General features: G+C 45.0%; 1 protein-coding gene across 5 annotated transcripts in view; it reads left to right on the forward strand.

Moving 5' to 3' along the window:
- The window catches only part of ATP8A1 (ATPase phospholipid transporting 8A1), a 291307-nt gene that overhangs the window by 216794 nt on the left and 54294 nt on the right, over positions 1-20219 (forward strand). For all 5 annotated transcript variants that reach the window (XM_069744529.1, XM_069744527.1, XM_069744530.1 and 2 more), the window contains 2 exons: positions 6480-6618; positions 15663-15727. In XM_069744529.1, coding sequence (XP_069600630.1) covers positions 6480-6618; positions 15663-15727 — 204 coding nt within the window. The remainder of the gene's footprint in view (positions 1-6479; positions 6619-15662; positions 15728-20219) is intronic.

Here is a 20219-nt window from a genome sequence, read left to right on the forward strand (position 1 = left end):
CGCCCGGGGAGAAGACGGACGGACCCCGGCAGGATCGGTAAGTATGATAGGGGGGAGGGATCGGAGCATGGGGGGGTGAATCGGAGCGCGGGAGGGGTGGAACGGAGCACGGGGGGGGGTAGAACGGAGCACGGGGGGGTGGAACGGAGCACGGAGGGGGGTGGATCGGAGTGCAGGGGGGGTGATTGAAGCACGGGGGGAGCGGAGCACAGGACAGAGGGGAGCCGGAGCAGTGTACCGGCCAGATCGGGGGCTGGGGGGGCGATCGGTGGGGTGGGGTGGGGGCACATTAGTATTTCCAGCCATGGCCGATGATATTGCAGCATCGGCCATGGCTGGATTGTAATATTTCACCCATTATAATAGGTGAAATATTACAAATCGCTCTGATTGGCAGTTTCACTTTCAACAGCCAATCAGAGCGATCGTAGCCACGAGGGGGTGAAGCCACCCCCCCTGGGCTAAACTACCACTCCCCCTGTCCCTGCAGATCGGGTGAAATGGGAGTTAACCCTTTCACCCGATCTGCAGGGACGCGATCTTTCCATGACGCCACATAGGCGTCATGGGTCGGATTGGCACCGACTTCATGACGCCTACGTGGCGTCAAAGGTCGGGAAGGGGTTAAGGAAAAATGGAAACTCCTAATTCCTGATCTTCAAGATGAGGACTGGGAGACAATTCTTGAATCCCCATCTAGGGTGTCCCCTTCGGCCAACAATAAGATGATCCAACTATATATATAATACATCAATCATATTTAACCCTGGCACGACTATTTAAAACGGGCTGGACAAACTCTTCAGAATGTCGGAGATGCCATATAGGGGAAGCAGATTTTTTACATATTGTCTGGGGATGTCCAGTTATTCAATCCTTTTGTAGTGAGGTGACCTCACTAATCGTTACATATCCCCGTTCCTTTGAACCCATTAATATGTTTATTCGGGGTGCTGGAAGAAGAGACGTGGGGGGGGGCACCATGTTCAAATTTGTTTTGAGAGAAACTCTTTTTCTGGCAAGGAAAATACCGGTAGCTTTGCGCTGGATGGGAAACAATCACCCATCCCTTAGGGCCTGGATTGATCTGGTGAATTAAGTTATACCTTATGAACGCACATTATACCAGAATAGGGGCTGCATGGGAAAATTTGATAAGATCTGGGATATATGGATCTCATCATACCTCACCATGTCACCACGGGACAGATAGCCTTGCCTCATTATAATAAATGGTAGAATTCTAAATTGGTTCGCGCCTCGTTTCAACATTTAAACACAAAATGGAATTTTTTTTGGCAGCAAGACCGTTTGAGTTTTAGTACAGGTCCGTGGACATACTGTATTACTTTACGTTTTCTGAGACTGGGTCTATGTCCCAAGATATGTGCTGATATGACTTGTGCTATACATTTGTACTGGCTTGGTTGCAATCAACATGTATGTCTTAGGCTTCTTTCACACTTCCGTCAGTATGGGGCCGTCACAATGCGTCGGCGCAACGTACCGACAGACGTTGTGAAAATTCGGCACAACGGGGGCAGCGGGTGCAGTTTTTCAGCGCATCCGCTGCTCATTGTAAAGTCCCGGGGAGGAGGGGGCGGAGTCTCGGCCACGCATGCGCGGTAGGAAATGCTGGATCTAACGCACGAAAAAACGTTCCCTTGAACGTTTTTTCGATACGACGGTCCGCCAAAACACGACACATCCAGTGCACGACGGACACGATGTATGGCCATGCGATCCGTCGGCAATACAAGTCTATGGGAAAAAAACGCATCCTGCGAGCACATTTGCAGGATGCGTTTTTTCCCAAAACGACGCATTGCGACGGAGGCCAAACGACGCAAGTGTGAAAGTAGCCTTATTGTTCTTTGTTCTTTTGATGTTTAATAAACTAATTTAAAAAAAAAGTATTGACTCAGACGGGAACTGAATACAAATGAACGTCCGTTTTCAGATTTATATTTTTAAAACCCTTCCTTAAAGGGAATCTGTCACCCCATTTTTGGCCTATAAGCTGCGGCCACTGGCTTCAGGGGTTTATCTACAGCATTCTGGAATGCTGTAGATAAGCCCCCGATGTAACCTGAAAGATGAGAAAAAGAGGTTATACTATACTCACCCAGGGGTGGTCCCGTTGTGGTCCGGTCCAATGGGTGTCGCGGTCCGGATCCAGCGCCTCCCATCTTCATACGATGACGTCCTCTTCTTTGCTTCCTGTCGTGGCTCCTGCGCAGGTGCACTTTATCTGCCCTGTTGAGGGCAGAGCAAAGTACTACAGTACTTTGCCCCTGGGTGATACATCGGGGGCTTATCTACAGCATTACAGAAAGCTGTAGATAAGCCCCTGATGCTGGTGGCCGCAGCTTATAGGCCAAAAATGGGTTGACAGGTTCCCTTTAATCCTTCCATTTCCTTTACGCTTCACAAATACTTGCTACTTAACCTTTCTATATCACATAAAATCCAGATAAAAAACGATTAAACTTGTGGGTGTAATGTAAAAAATGTGTAAAAATTCATGCTCCAAAATTTGTAATCTATGAAAAATAACGTATCAAGCAAGAATATAGTAGTGAGTATAACGGATAGCTCATGGTAGGAAAACCTAATTTTACCAACTCTGTGGGTGATACGAAAGGTCCCGAAATCTCAGGCACATGATGTGCAGGAAAGGTGCAGCTTCAGTTATCAGACGCTTTTTCAGATTGCAATGCAAAAGGTAAGATGTCTTTCCACGATTACATTCGACTGCAGTGCGCACATTTCTATAAGTCTCACAGAATCACTTGAACATTGACTCAAGAATCACATCTGATCTGTGAACGTCTTGGTTCGTAACGACATGCCAAGAGGAGATATTTCATTTTTACCTGGACCTGGCAGCATCCTATTTATTTTTTAATCTGGATATGAGATTATCTTTGCTTGTAGTCTTTATTAAGAATAATAGTAATGAGAAATGCTCGTCATATTTCACCATTACACGGACCTTAGAGACCATAAAGCAGCTGCATAAATTAGATCCGTACTACAATTATTACTCCATAAAAGTCTAGAATTACCCAGAACCTGGGCACAGCGTCCTCTTTATTACTGGGTTTATTTATGCCGGAGTGTGAACTCTGTCATGTCCTGAGCTTATGCCTTTACTCATTTCCACGTTCCACAGCGGACCTGGTGTTATTGTAAAGCCTAATTTAATCAGGAGTCTGCACTATGTCGTACATTTCATCAGCACCGAAAGTGCGAACACCTGCCATTCTGAAATGGAAAAAAGACATTTTGCTCACTTTCATGTATTTGGCTGAGTTAACGAGACTTCCCGTGTGATGATCTGCGGTTCTAACCTTTAAAAATCACACTATATTCTCTTTTTTTTTATTATTTAAAGAAATTGGTACATGAACCCTCAGGGATTCAGTTCAAGGGCGCAGATCTTTACGTATGCTCTAACACTGACAAGGAAAACCCAATATCTGTCTTCTACCTGCTGCTTATGCTAGCAGAAATACAGTTGTGCTCAAAAGTTTGCCTCCTTGGCCTTTTTTCAGATAATATGAATTATAGCACCAAAACTTTTTCTCCACTCATGGTTAGTGGTTGGGTGAAGCCATTTATTGTCAAAATACTGTGTCTTCTCTTTTTAATTCATAATGACAACCCAAAACATCCAAATGACCCTGATCAAAAGTTCACATACCCCATTTCTTAATACCGTGAATTGCCCCCCCTAACATCAATGACTGCTTGATGTCTCTTGTGTTAGTTGTGGATGAGGTTCTTTATTTTCTCAGATGGTAAAGCTGCCCACTCTTCTTGGCAAAAAGCCTCCAGTTCCTGTAAATTCCTGGGCTGTCTAGCATGAACTGCAGGCTTGAGATCTCCCCAGAGTGGCTCAATGATATTGAGGTCAGGAGACTGAGATGGCCACTCCAGAACCTTCACTTTGTTCTGCTGTAGCCAATGACAGGTCTACTTGGATAGGATATGGACTTTTCCATCCACCATAGAATAGACCGACAACTTTGCTGGTCACTGGACTGGTGGGTACTGCTAGCCGGACCTGGCACTATACAGGCTTCTTTTATGTTACTTGCCGGTGGCCGGTCCTTACACGTGTTGGTTAAGAACATCAGTGTCATTCATCATCTGGGAACTGATCATACATTACAGATGACTCTAACCAACTTCGGGCATCTTAATACTGTTGGGGATACAGTACAAAGGAGAGAAAATGTCAAAATTGGGTCTTCCACACCCATTTTATGACCCTTGGTTAAAAAGTGCGAAATTGTTTCAACAGGATTCCTGCACAGTTCTCCTAGCACAGGGAGTGGGACCAACTAGGGTTGGCCACTTCTTCAAAGGAAATGTAGAGAAAGAAAATGATCTATTGTTTAAATTTGATCTTTGTGATAAAAGTATTAAAAAAAAAATCGAATGCTTTTTTTGGACTGTAACATCCAGTTGCTTCCCGAAATACACATGTACATTAGCAGCAATAGACCGACTCATACCCAACCTTTTGTATTGAAGCATCTAATGAGCGTGTGCAACGTGTAGTATGAAGGAAGGATCCTGTATTATCAGCGGTGAATAAGGGTGTTATCAGTCATAGTAATTATGCCTCTACTGATAAGAAAACTGATAATAAACGTTTCCTGAAAGGAAACAAATTTAAAGGGTGTTTCCCACGAACAAAGTTCACTTTAATAAATACGGTAGATCTTGGAATAATAATAAGATCCACTATTGGATGTGTGTAAATAAAATATTCCTGTGCTGAGATAATCTTATAAATGTGCCCCTGCTGTGTTCTGTGTAATGGCTGTGTCTGACCGTGCAGGAGCATGATCCGATCATATCACATCTCCTGGGCTAGGGGAAAAGCAAAAAATATATATGCAGGCATTAAAGCACGGGATCACAAATAATTTTTTGGGTGAGGAAAAATATTTCACTGCCTGTTTTTAAGCAATGTGTTACCTTGAAGAAACAATCAGCTGTGATCCTGTGCTGTAATGTCTGTATCCTCTCTTGCGTCCTCTCCCGCCCAGGAGCTGTGGTATGATCAGACCATGTTCCTGTACGGTCAGACACGGCCATTACACAGAACACAGCAGGGGCACATTTATAAGATTATCTCAGCACAGGAACATTTATTTTAACACATCCAATGTGGAAATTATTATTATTCCAAGATCTATTGATTAAAATCTTGATTAAAATTAACTTTGCCTGAAAACCCATCTGAAGCCTAAATGATCTCCATTGGCAAGTATGAAAATTACAAGATTTGATTTTGGTTTTATTTTTCTTTTTTAAATACATATCACGATATGAGAAAAAAAATGATTAAAAAATGTATTTCCCACAAATACCTGATTTAAACACAGGACATTTTCTGATACGTTTCCTCTAAGGGACTTGAAGCTGCCATGAGTTCTTCATGTTATCAAGCCCGATTGTCACATCAGGCCAAGCGGTTTTGAGTGTAACCACCGAATCCTAGCAGTCAGACCCCGTGTGGCCTGAACAGATCAGGACGTCTAAATAATAATAATTTTAGGCGATGGCCGTTATCTCAGATATATAGAATTGTCAAAAGGTTGAGGATTTTACAAATTTTAATAATGTAATGCAGAAAAATGCAGGTGTCCAAATTTTTTGAAAGAAGAAATATAAGCCAGCTCACCCGTTATGCATAAACCAAGCTTCAGGAGCACGGACCCGCTGTGTCCAGGCGTATAAAGTCCAAAAAAAGGAAGAGAATGTCCAGCTTCGCCGAATCCGTAAAAAAGATTTTTCTTTATTCACAAACTTTAAGCATAGAGGATACAGACTTCAGTACGAAACGAACCATATGGGTAAAAATCTCAACGCGTTTCTGGAGACTAAGCTCCCTTAATCATGACATGATGATGATGATGGTGTCATGATTAAGGGAGCTTAGTCTCCAGAAACGCGTTGAGATTCTTATCCATATGGTTCGTGCTGAAATCTGTACCCTTTGTGCTTAAAGTTTGTGAATAAAGAAAACTCTTTTTTACGGATGCGGTGAAGCTGGACATTCTCTTCCTTTTTTTTTTTGTCCAAATTTTTTGCCAAGAACTTGTGCTAGAAATCTCGTCCACAAGTTCACCCAGTGGCGGGAACTATTGATTTACCACTGGTACCAGCATCCAATATGGAAGTTGGCAGGTGGGCTTATTGATGGCATACCTTTATTAGTCATTTGTTCCAACTGTGATGGAACTTGTAAAAAAACAAAAAACGTTCCTTTGCAGAAGGTGCCTGTCCTCGTAAGCCAAAAATTGTGTGTTTGGACACCCTCATTATGTTCACTAGTTCTTGGCCATCATGGTCGGGGCCAATGCCAGCAAACGGTATTGTGACCGATAACCGTACAGGACTTTTCACATCTAGAATCGCCATAATGTGTAAACCTTCAATGTATTTTTCTTTTACCTTAGAACCTCCATTTACTCGGGGCAACAGCCATAGAAGATAAGCTACAGGACAACGTACCAGAAACCATTGAGACCCTGGTGAAAGCCGATATCAGAATCTGGATTCTAACGGGAGATAAGCAGGAAACCGCCATCAACATCGGTACAGTTCTGTCACCGTCGCACATTGCGCTACGCGACCTTCCATTATTTGTTTTATTTCCCGTTACCGTGACCGCATGACATGGGATTGATGGGTGACATTTGCAGAAAGAAAAGCAGATTTTGGAAGCTGATTGCTACAAATGTGTGACTTCACCAGGCAATAACACAGCACAGCTCTGTACTTTTCCTTCTTACAAAGTTCCCAGCCCTGGTGGAATTTTCGGTAAACATTGCTGTGTGCCGGATCCTAACCGTGTGTAAGATGTACCGTGTTGAGGTTCGGCTCCACTTGCAGGGTCCAGATGTCATCACAAGTATGCAATATTCTGAATCCCAACATTGTAAATCGTGCACACTGCTAGGATTCAGCCAGCTCCAATTGTACCCGAAAATTCCGCCCAGCCTGGACATCCCCTTTAACCACATGCCGTTACAGTGCTGCCTTTTCACAACCCACCGTAATAGAATGATCCACTTTCCCTTAGAATGTGGGCAGGTAATGAATCTTCACCCCGGGTTTGTGATCCTGCGGCTCCCTCTGCCTAACACCTGCTTTTAGCAAACACTATTCTCTACACGATCAAAGAATCACATGTACAAGTCCCTTGTGGGATTCATTAAAAAAAAACTTAGTTTTTTCCTTGGGAAGAAGAAAAAAAGTTATTTAACCCCTTAAGGACCAAGCTAATTTAGACTTAAGCCGGGCTTCTTGAAAAAAGAAAAAAAAAATGAAACAGAATTATAAAAAGAATATATTCATTACCAGACTGCCTGAGCTCACCGGGCAGGTTTGCAGCTAGTCGGCCTATACAGAAATCGTGTGTTCACCACTTCACATCTGGAGCTGAGCACTGCCCACCCGCATTCTGAGCCAGGACAGGGGTCGGTGACAGTTTTATGATAATGATTACACGCTTGATAAATCATAATTCTGTTGCCAAACAGAGGTGTAATGTTCTGGCGATACATCCCCTTCTGAGATGTCAGGTGCAGTATGGTCTTGTGGAGATCTACATGAATAAATACAATAATACAGCTTGTACCTTGCTTCCATAGTGCAAAAGTGAAGGTTTATAGATTTAGCTCCATTCATTCCCTATGAGGCTGCTCCGTTCATTCTCTGAGGCTGCTCCATTCATTCTCTGAGGCTGCTCCATTCATTCTCTGAGGCTGCTCCATTCATTCTCTATGAGGCTGCTCCATTCATTCTCTGAGGCTGCTCCATTCATTCTCTGAGGCTGCTCCATTCATTCCCTATGAGGCTGCTCCGTTCATTCTCTGAGGCTGCTCCGTTCATTCTCTGAGGCTGCTCCGTTCATTCTCTGAGGCTGCTCCATTCATTCTCTGAGGCTGCTCCGTTCATTCTCTGAGGCTGCTCCGTTCATTCTCTGAGGCTGCTCCATTCATTCTCTGAGGCTGCTCCGTTCATTCTCTGAGGCTGCTCCGTTCATTCTCTGAGGCTGCTCCGTTCATTCTCTGAGGCTGCTCCGTTCATTCTCTGAGGCTGCTCCGTTCATTCTCTGAGGCTGCTCCGTTCATTCTCTGAGGCTGCTCCGTTCATTCTCTGAGGCTGCTCCATTCATTCTCTATGAGGCTGCTCCATTCATTCTCTATGAGGCTGCTCCATTCATTCTCTATGAGGCTGCTCCATTCATTCTCTATGAGGCTGCTCCATTCATTCTCTGAGACTGCTCCATTCATTCTCTGAGGCTGCTCCATTCATTCTCTGAGGCTGCTCCATTCATTCTCTGAGGCTGCTCTATTCATTCTCTATGAGGCTGCTCCATTCATTCTCTGAGGCTGCTCCATTCATTCTCTGAGGCTGCCCCATTCATTCTCTGAGGCTGCTCCATTCATTCTCTATGAGGCTGCTCCATTCATTCTCTATGAGGCTGCTCCATTCATTCTCTGAGGCTGCTCCATTCATTCTCTATGAGGCTGCTCCATTCATTCTCTGAGGCTGCTCCATTCATTCTCTATGAGGCTGCTCCATTCATTCTCTATGAGGCTGCTCCATTCATTCTCTGAGGCTGCTCCATTCATTCTCTATGAGGCTGCTCCATTCATTCTCTGAGGCTGCTCCATTCATTCTCTATGAGGCTGCTCCATTCATTCTCTATGAGGCTGCTCCATTCATTCTCTGAGGCTGCTCTATTCATTCTCTATGAGGCTGCTCCATTCATTCTCTATGAGGCTGCTCCATTCATTCTCTGAGGCTGCTCCATTCATTCTCTATGAGGCTGCTCCATTCATTCTCTATGAGGCTGCTCCATTCATTCTCTATGAGGCTGCTCCATTCATTCTCTATGAGGCTGCTCCATCCATTCTCTGAGGCTGCTCCATTCATTCTCTATGAGGCTGCTCCGTTCATTCTCTATGAGGCTGCTCCATTCATTCTCTATGAGGCTGCTCCATTCATTCTCTATGAGGCTGCTCCATTCATTCTCTATGAGGCTGCTCCATTCATTCTCTATGAGGCTGCTCCATTCATTCTCTGAGGCTGCTCCATTCATTCTCTGAGGCTGCTCTATTCATTCTCTATGAGGCTGCTCCATTCATTCTCTATGAGGCTGCTCCATTCATTCTCTGAGGCTGCTCCATTCATTCTCTGAGGCTGCTCCATTCATTCTCTATGAGGCTGCTCCATTCATTCTCTATGAGGCTGTCGAGCACTTTGCTCTGCTTTATTCGGCAGCTCCATAGAGAATGATTGGAGCAGTGGTTGGTCATCAGATCCACCGCTGAATTTTACAATGGAGATAAGTGCCCCATCGGTGATTAAAAAATAAATAAAAATTCTGTACTGCCAGTTGGTTCTTTATTTTTTAACTTTCATTTATATGGGTGAACATTGAAATGTAAGAGTAGATTGGATCCATAGCGTCCATAACTGCAGAAATCCTAACAGGAGAAGTCATTAGAATCTCAGTCACACATTATGGGGTTTTGGGCCCAGAGCAGTAACTGGTCATAATTGTTCTCCACATGTTTGATCACTTTTCTGCCTTTTATAGTCTTGTGTAGTAATTAGTGGCATTTTCACAGCATACTTTAATGAGCTGTCCCATTAGGACAATCCCGGTTCACTCTGGAGGCTTCTGTGCAGCCGTGTATTAATTAAATGGTCTTTATCCTCGTAAAATACATGACACTGGGTGTTGGGTAAATATAGTAAAATAACTTAATCTTGCAGTCCTCACATAATTAATTCTTTCCGTATTAAAGGACACTGAAAATGTAATGGCTCTTAGAATAGAATTGCAGGTTTAACCCCTTAGTGACGGAGCCAAATTTTTGAAATCTGACCAGTGTCAATTTATGTGGCTCTGGAACACTTCAACAAATCCCAGTGATTTTGAGATTGTTTTTTCGTGACACATTATATTTTATGTTAATAGTAAATTTAGGTTGATATGTTTTGTGTTTATTTATAAAAAATATCAGAAATTTGAGAAAAATGTTAAAAAATTAGCAATTTTCAAAGTTTCAATGATTATCCCTTTACTCCAGATGGTCATACCACAGCAAACCATAAATAAATAAAATTTCCCACATGTCGGCTTTACATCAGCACCATTTGTAAAATGTTCTATTATTTTGTTAGCATTTTAGGAGGTTTAAAAATGTAGCAGTAATTTTTCATTTTTTTCAAGAAAATTTACAAAATTTATGTTTCTAGGGACCTATCCATGTTTAAAGTGCCTTTAGGGGTCCCATATATTGGGAAACCCCCAAAAGTGATACCATTTTAAAAACAGCGCCCCCTGACATATTGAAAACTGCTGTCAGGTAGTTTATTAACCCTTCAGGTGCTTTTCAGGAATTAATGCAAAGTGGCACAGATAGGACCACCCACTGGAACTCTAAGCCAGTCTGTGACTCACCGCTTTCCCTGTATGAGCATGCATACACAATTGGGGGTCATTAAGTGATAGGACCACCCATTTGACCTCTCGGCTGAGAATGAGCAGGGATTTATATGAACAGGACACAGGTTGGGGCTTGCTCCCACTTGTGATTAAATTGGACGAATGCAATTCGATTAAAAATCTGATTGCATTCGTACCAATTTAATCCCGTGCTTCTGATCTCAATGGTGTTGTTTTTTTTTTTTTTCTCCTGCTCCTATCAGATCGCGATCGACAGGAACAAAACGCAGCATGGTGTGATGGCATGCCAAATTCGGCTGACTCGCACCCATACAAGTTTATGGGTGTGTGTGAATCCTCGCCCTGCACTCTGATATCACCCGAGTGCACTGCAATACCCACCGGCAGCAGAGGAGATGGAGAGATGAATTTCTCAATCTCATGCTGTGATTCTCTTATGTGAAAGGATGGGAGCACAGTAGCCTGACACTCGGCTCACACTCGCAGCAGAGCAGGGGCCGAGGGTCATTAGTATATCACATGAGATGCTATACGCTAATGTGACGGCCTTATACTGGATACTTTCCTACAATACTATATATCAGTCTACCCAGCATCTCCTGCTTTATTACATGATGCTTAATGGTTGCTTTGTTTGCTCTACATGACGGGTCCCCTTTATAGTTGATAATTCATCTTGTAATGCATATTTAGTGCTTTTCTGTGTTTCTGCACCGTGTACCTCTGCAGTATTATTCAGTGGCCAGTAGGTGGCACTGTTGCTGTATACTCTGATTATTGCCGGGCTGTAAAGTGAGCTGCTTCTAGTGTGTACTAGTGTAGATCGCAACCAATCACTGCAAGCTGTATGCAGCATATACTACAATGACACGGTGATTATAACAGTGGGGTTTCCTAAACTGGATCTAGTGGCTGCACTGATCATTTGATGTGCACATACTTTGTAATATAGTCTGGTGCTGCTGCCTATTTCCATCAATCCAGGGATAAGTTATGATGCATAGTGCACAGTAACCCCCTGCTCATATGCCCTGTTACTTTGTGTAGCCATGTTCCATGGTCGTTCCTCACTTTTTTTCTCTTGCCTTGACATATGACAAGATGAGTGGATGGAAGATTATGCGCATTGAAAAAATACTGCAGTCCTCTATTGTAAAGCTATGTTTAGGCCACATGTCTGTCCACCCAGTCATTGTGAGCCCAGAGAGTTGCGATAATGCATTGATTTTCCATCATACGAAAGTAGCGGAAAGTTCAGGATGGCCACATCTGTAAAGTCTCTCCCTTCTCTTCATGGAAAAGCCCTTAAAGCAGTTGTCACTACTGGACTACCCATTCTTAAATGCTGAAGTGCCCTCTGGACCGCCCTGATCACTGTAAGCGAGTGGCTGCAGGGAGAATATATCCTCATTTTCCCCCTGCAGCTGTAATACAGCAAAACTTGGCTAAAGTGCTAATTACTTGCATATTACCACTATATGTGCAAGCAAACAGCTTCTTTGTAGGTGACAGATTGCCTTATGTCTAGTGTTCCTCACAAATTACAGATGTTAGGGGTCATAGCCGGGGGGACCACTTTGCGTGCCAAACCTATACAATATTGCTGCTCAGCCCCACCAGCGAGTCCACGTGCCTCAATGTCTTCTGCATGTGAACATCTTTAGTGACCGGTCAGGGTTGCGCTATGCCAGGAATATTCAATACAATAAGGCTACTTTCACACTAGCGTCGTACTCGGCCCGTCGCAGTGCATCAGGCCGACGTACCGACTCATACTCTGGAAGTGCCGCACAACGGGGGCAGCGGATGCATTTTTACAACGCATCTGCTGCCCCATTCTGAGCTGCGAGGAGGAGGGGGCGGAGTTCCGGCCGCGCATGCGCGGTCGGAAATGGCGGACACAACGCACTAAAAAACGTTACAAGCAACGTTTTTTGGTGCCGACGGTCCGCCACAACACGACGCAACCGTCGCACGACGGTTGCGACGTGTGGCAATGCGTCGCTAATACACGCCTATGGAGAAAAAACGCATCCTGCAGACAACTTTGCAGGATGCGTTTTTTTCTGCAAAACGACGCATTGCGACATGCAGTGCACGACGCTAGTGTGAAAGTAGCCTAAGCTGTTTCATTTTAGATCAGAACCTCCACGATGGCGAGTAGCATCCAGGTGTCCACTTCTGATACTCATGTTCCCCTGAATATTTAGAGAGAAGTCTTATGCCATTAGTAATTCCAGAAATGACTGATCCCTCTAGTGACTGAGAAATTCATTGCCATGTAGCTCTTGTCGTACTGCTGTGAATCTCATGTAAAGGACTTGGCGGAGCCGCACGGACCCTACTGAGGTTTCGGGGATTCGGGGAGAGTACAGCTTGGACGGGAAGCCTTTCTTTCAGTCTGTGATACATGTAGGATTTATCGGTTTTGTGCTTAGCCTTTAATGTAGTGCCTGAAAAGCAACGCTGGGAAAGGGTAAGAAATCATCCGATTCTGTCAGACCTCTCCTTCCATTTTTCCTTTAGAAGTGCTGGGAGCTTTCATAGAAATGAACCTTTGTGTTTACTGGAATGCTATAAAAGTGATACATTCAGCCAAAAGTTCTCTCGTCTGGACACAAATAAAAGTTGACTTTCTGCACAGTTTGTAGTGTCGTAACTCCAAACCTGTACGGTAGAGATGTCAACCCTGCTACTGCTCAAAGAAAAGCCTTCATCAGATCCGTAGCGGTCTATATAAAGTTCCTCCGGTCTGTAATACTCATGGCAATATGGCTCCTGGGATCTGGAAACTTACCTAAAGTTACCGCGTAAATGACCGGAAACTGAACCGCAAAACACAAAGAAAGTGTGGCCAAATCCAGGGCTGTGGAGTCGGTAAGCCAAACCTCTGACTTCGGCTCCTCAATTTCCATGACTCCATCAAAATGGGCTCCGACTCCACAGCCCTGGCCAAATCACCACTGACGCGCTTTACCACCTACCCATGTTACCTAGCTGGGTATCGCTCCACATGAGCGCACACATTAAATCAACGTTGGACAAACCTATTGATTTTGTGTCAGATTTTTATGGATTGGGCAGATATGTTGATACTTTGGGAGGAATTTATCAAGGCTGGAATTTAATTTGTCAATCTTGACGCTATTTCTTAGTGGAATAAGGTGCACCACAATTTTTTACGAGACCCATACCTCTTATTCCATTTTGCACATCCTTGGGAAGTAACAGTAAAGGTGCTGCAGCCCCAAATAACCCCTTTGTTCTTGGGATTGTTGGCGTCCCAGTCATGAGTATGAGGTACCCACCATAAATTGAGTGCCAACATGTCCTACCCATTATTTTAAAAGTTAGTAATACCCTTTTTTTAAGGAAAACTAGCTTATTTGAAAGAGTATATAGGCTATAACATTGTAGATATCCTTTTCCCTTAATGAAGGTGCAGTAATTACTGATGTCAGTAGGGCACCATTCTGTATTGGAGACTGCAAGACTGGAGTAAAGCGCAAAAAAAGGCGGCTTTCCAATAATAACCAGGTTACGGTATATTATAGTTTGGCCATTTAAAGGGTAAATCTGTCTTATTTCAAAAAGGTAAAACTGAAGGCTGGAGCAATATTTCTCTTCACGTTCATTTACTATGACATGGAATACCCGATGAAAGGAGCCCGATGGCGGTTTGTAGAAATATCTTATTAGGAGGATACTTAGTTGTCTGATATGTTTCCTACTTTCACAGATTACTAGTAGTTCATGTGTACCACTTACAAGCGTTCAAAAGTGTTCAATCAAAATGTTAATGTTCTGCAAATATGCAAATGACCTCATAAGAGAGGAAGAGAAGTGGAACATGTCGTCCTTCTAACGAGCTTTGCCACATGGATAAGAAGCTTAGCCAGAAACTCCATTGGCAGACACCTGTTTCGGGGTGTTTGCTCCTCATCAGTGCAAATCATTAGGTCCGATTTGGCTTTGTGAAAGGCCTCTGACAGGGTATAACTGATAATGGCGACGTAATGAGACTGATAGGCCATGCACTGCGCCTCTGGGAATTTAAGTATACAAATAGTCTCTTCCGAGATGGATGACTTCAACTCTAGCGCCACCTATTGGAAGTAGCAGTCTTAAAAGTCAGTATTGACTCTGATTCTCGACACATGACTTGGGATAAGAAATCATACTAGACACAATTTGCGGGCGTGTTCTACAAAGGATGACTTGGGGCATTTTTTACTGTGTTTCCCCCCCCCCCCCCCCCCCCCCAGCATTTTCTAAGCAGCTCCACTCCTAAATACACCTGAGAAAGTACTCACAAAATGTTTAAAAGAAAAGAATGACGCATCCTTTCTTCATTAGGCTTCAAATCAAACAGGAGGCCTAAAAAATGCTCTGAAGATCCCCAGATGTCTTTTTGAGCATTTTCTATGTGTTTTTTTACTCTAAATAACGCTAGCATTTTAGTAAAAAAAAAAAAAGTTTACAAAGTGCTTCAGGAGACAACCATTAACGTAAAAAAGAGTGTTTCCTGAAACATCTTCTGCTTGAAATCCAGATGTTTTTGACTGTCGGTCAAGTGAGGATCTGACCGCCGGGACCCCCACCAATCAGCAGAACCGTCACTTATATCCCCATTAGACCAGCGCTGCAGTGCACATGATGCTCCAGTCATTCCCTATCAGACTACTTAGCGCTGCACTCAGCTCCATAGAGAATGAATGATGTGTGGGCCTGGCATCTAATCTGACACTCCATGTTGTGAACTGGTGCCCTATTAGGGATAAATAATTTACAAATTTGGCCGACTGGTGGAGATTTTAGCAATCAGACCCCACTGATCAAGAAGTTATCCCATCCATTGGATAGGTGATATTTTCACTGGACTACCCCTTCAAAAATCCAAGCTGACACTTTTGTTTTATGCCTTTATTAATGTGGAATCCTAAACCTAACATTTATTACTTTTTATCACTAGATTATGTTGAGACCTAGAGCCATTTTCATAATAAAATATGATCCCCTCTTATTACTCCCCTTGACTAAGACACTTTTAATGGATTCCATTGATTTTCAGAAAAAAGCTTTTTTTTTAGCATAAAGATCTGTTACTTTAAAGATTGCAGACTGAATAAAAATAATCCTTCCTTTTTACCAGGACATTCGTGCCGACTGCTGACCAAGAACATGGGCCTGATTGTGATAAATGAGGCGTCTCTGGATGTAAGTAGACTTTTCCATGTCACCGTGTAATGTTTTTGTTCTTTCACGCAATTTTGTTATTTGTTTCGAGCTCACTTGGCTCTTTCAGGTGAAACAAGCGGCGCAACCTTATGTTGTGTCCTCTCAGTGCGATCTGTAGCAGCGGTATATGGCTGATAATAAGGTGCAGTGTTACCAGATCCCTCTGGAGGAGGCTGTACTGAGCATTTATTTAATTTTTTTATATTTTCAGATAGTTTATACTATTACTAGGTTACTGCATCATATGCTGACCCTTTAATTTGAAAACGGATTGTCTTGATAAAAGCTCACACCCAAATCACTGCGTTCAGTCAAAATGAATCAAATTTTTATGACTACCTTTAAATTGGTTAGTGTATCAAGCTCATCATCAAATACTGGACATTCTGAAATAATTATGGGGTGCCCCCCATTCAGGAGCTCATCCAAAGCAGAGTGTGTCTTGCTCTGGATGAGTTGCATGGTACACAGACAGCCCTTTTCATTTAAACTATCACTGCGCAATTGTTAATTTGGCCACCGGTGGCGCTGCTGAGAATGTAAACATTTCTTACCATATTCCCGCTCAGATTACAGCTGCATGCTCGCGGCCCTGCACTGGGATGTTCTGTTCAGTGTATTGCCAAAGCCATGATACAGAAGGGGATTGCGTCAGGTGGGCAACCTGGAAAGTGTAGGGTAACTTCAGTTATACTGAGGACCTGTCACCACGTCATTTGTGGCCAGTTTTTACTATTATGTTATTCCTGCTAGTGCCCTGAATGTACGGTACTTTTTTTTTTTTTTTTACAATCCGCCACAGTGATCCAGAGAAATGGGGCCTTTTTATGTAGCGCAAATTTTTATGCTCTTTACCAAGGTGTTGGTCACCGTATCCTCTGGGGCTTGTCTTTAGGCTGCTCTGCTTGATTACAAGGGGACGGGTCTCACAAAGTAAAGACTCTCAAAATTAGCACAAAATAAAAAGGCCCATATCTCTGGACCCCAATGGCGGATTTTAAGCAAACATAAAATGTAATACTGGGCAGTAGTTGGAATGAAATAGAGCAAAACCTGCCCACCTTTTAGCTGATGACATGTCGTGTGTAAATTGTACATCTTTGGAAATCTTTTAATTTGCTTGTGTATTGATCCTAAAGGTGCCCATACACATCAGAGGAACATCTGATGAACCTGACGATTTAGGCAGCACTGACTGACCATCCGTTGTGTATAAGCTTCTCATGACTCAACCCTGATGCCAGAGGATGAGGAAAATAATTACCAAGCATTTCAACGTGCCTCATCTTTTTTCTGTAGGATAAACGGATGCCAGAGGTGTCTGACATTGGCTTATTCCACGCTCTCCATTGAGCACACTCGTAATCTCAGCTAAGTTAGGAGTAAGAACTGGCAGAAAATGTGTACGGCCAGCCGTACCATGCATTTCTAACCTTTATCATTTTTTCATTCAGTGTCTGTGCAGAGTTTGTTCTAGGTATTTGTCTTTTGAGAAGTTATTTTTACCTCGCCCTGCTCAGTGATTTGATATTGGGAAAGCTACCGTAGCCCAGAGGACTGCACTGTAGGACGTGTCTGTCGGCTGCTTGTAGCCCTAGCACAGAGGACTGCACTGTAGGACGTGTCTGTCAGCTGATTGTAGCCCTAGCACAGAGGACTGCGCTGTAGGACGTGTCTGTCAGCTGATTGTAGCCCTAGCACAGAGGACTGCACTGTAGGACGTGTCCGTCAGCTGATTGTAGCCCTAGCACAGAGGACTGCACTGTAGGACGTGTCCGTCAGCTGATTGTAGCCCTAGCACAGAGGACTGCACTGCAGGATATGTCCGTCAGCTGATTGTAGCCCTAGCACAGAGGACTGCACTGTAGGACGTGTCTGTCAGCTGATTGTAGCCCTAGCACAGAGGACTGCACTGTAGGACGTGTCCGTCAGCTGATTGTAGCCCTAGCACAGAGGACTGCACTGCAGGACGTGTCCGTCGGCTGATTGTAGCCCTAGCACAGAGGACTGCACTGCAGGATATGTCCGTCAGCTGATTGTAGCCCTAGCACAGAGGACTGCACTGTAGGACGTGTCCGTCAGCTGATTGTAGCCCTAGCACAGAGGACTGCGCTGTAGGACGTGTCTGTCAGCTGATTGTAGCCCTAGCACAGAGGACTGCACTGTAGGACGTGTCCGTCAGCTGATTGTAGCCCTAGCACAGAGGACTGCACTGCAGGACGTGTCCGTCGGCTGATTGTAGCCCTAGCACAGAGGACTGCACTGTAGGACTTGTCCGTCAGCTGATTGTAGCCCTAGCACAGAGGACTGCACTGCAGGACGTGTCCGTCAGCTGATTGTAGCCCTAGCACAGAGGACTGCACTGCAGGACGTGTCCGTCGGCTGATTGTAGCCCTAGCACAGAGGACTGCACTGCAGGATATGTCCATTGGCTGATTGTAGCCCTAGCCCAGAGGACTGCATTGTAGGACGGGTCAATCGGCTGATTGTAGCCCTAGCACAGAGGACTGCGCTGTAGGACGTGTCTGTCAGCTGATTGTAGCCCTAGCACAGAGGACTGCACTGTAGGACGTGTCCGTCAGCTGATTGTAGCCCTAGCACAGAGGACTGCACTGTAGGACGTGTCCGTCAGCTGATTGTAGCCCTAGCACAGAGGACTGCACTGCAGGACGTGTCCGTCAGCTGATTGTAGCCCTAGCACAGAGGACTGCACTGTAGGACGTGTCCGTCAGCTGATTGTAGCCCTAGCACAGAGGACTGCACTGCAGGACGTGTCCGTCAGCTGATTGTAGCCCTAGCACAGAGGACTGCACTGTAGGACGTGTCCGTCAGCTGATTGTAGCCCTAGCACAGAGGACTGCACTGCAGGACGTGTCCGTCGGCTGATTGTAGCCCTAGCACAGAGGACTGCACTGCAGGATATGTCCATTGGCTGATTGTAGCCCTAGCCCAGAGGACTGCATTGTAGGACGGGTCAATCGGCTGATTGTAGCCCTAGCACAGAGGACTGCACTGTAGGACGTGTCCGTCGGCTGATTGTAGCCCTAGCACAGAGGACTGCACTGTAGGACGTGTCCGTCAGCTGATTGTAGCCCTAGCACAGAGGACTGCACTGTAGGACGTGTCCGTCAGCTGATTGTAGCCCTAGCACAGAGGACTGCACTGCAGGACGTGTCCGTCGGCTGATTGTAGCCCTAGCACAGAGGACTGCACTGTAGGACGTGTCCGTCAGCTGATTGTAGCCCTAGCACAGAGGACTGCACTGCAGGACGTGTCCGTCGGCTGATTGTAGCCCTAGCACAGAGGACTGCACTGCAGGATATGTCCATTGGCTGATTGTAGCCCTAGCCCAGAGGACTGCATTGTAGGACGGGTCAATCGGCTGATTGTAGCCCTAGCACAGAGGACTGCACTGTAGTACGTGTCCATCGGCTGATTGTAGCCCTAGCACAGAGGTCTGCACTGTAGGACGTGTCCATCGGCTGATTGTAGCCCTAGCACAGAGGACTGCACTGTAGTACGTGTCCATCGGCTGATTGTAGCCCTAGCACAGAGGTCTGCACTGTAGGACGTGTCCATCGGCTGATTATAGCACTAGCCCAGAGGACTGCACTGTACGACATGTCCGTCGGCTGATTGTAGCCCTAGCACAGAGGACTGCACTGCAGGATATGTCCGTCGGCTGATCATAGCCCTAGCACAGAGGACTGCACTGCAGGATATGTCCGTCGGCTGATTGTAGCCCTAGCACAGAGGTCTGCACTGTAGGACGTGTCCATCGGCTGATTGTAGCCCTAGCACAGAGGACTGCACTGCAGGATATGTCCATCGGCTGATTATAGCACTAGCCCAGAGGACTGCACTGTACGACATGTCCTTCGGCTGATTGTAGCCCTAGCACAGAGGACTGCACTGCAGGATATGTCCGTCGGCTGATTGTAGCCCTAGCACAGAGGTCTGCACTGTAGGACGTGTCCATCGGCTGATTGTAGCCCTAGCCCAAAGGACTGCACTGTAGGACGTGTCCATCGGCTGATTGTAGCCCTAGCACAGAGGACTGCACTGCAGGATATGTCCATCGGCTGATTATAGCACTAGCCCAGAGGACTGCACTGTAGGACATGTCTGTCGGCTGATTGCAGCCCTAGCACAGAGGACTGCATTGTAGGACGTGTCCATCGGCTGATTGTAGCCCTAGCTCAGAGGACTGCACTGTAGTACGTGTCCATCGGCTGATTATAGCCCTAGCCCAGAGGACTGCACTGTAGGACGTGTCCATTGGCTGATCATAGCCCTAGCACAGAGGACTGCACTGTAGGACGTGTCCATTGGCTGATCATAGCCCTAGCACAGAGGACTGCACTGTAGGACATGTCTGTCGACTGATTGTAAAATTACCCATCAGAATTGGGAATTAATCTCACTATATAAATCTAGCTATTGAACCCGTTCTACGCCCGGGTGGCGAGCA

Source organism: Ranitomeya imitator, chromosome 1 (genome assembly GCF_032444005.1).
Source record: "Ranitomeya imitator isolate aRanImi1 chromosome 1, aRanImi1.pri, whole genome shotgun sequence".
NCBI lineage: Eukaryota > Metazoa > Chordata > Amphibia > Anura > Dendrobatidae > Ranitomeya > Ranitomeya imitator.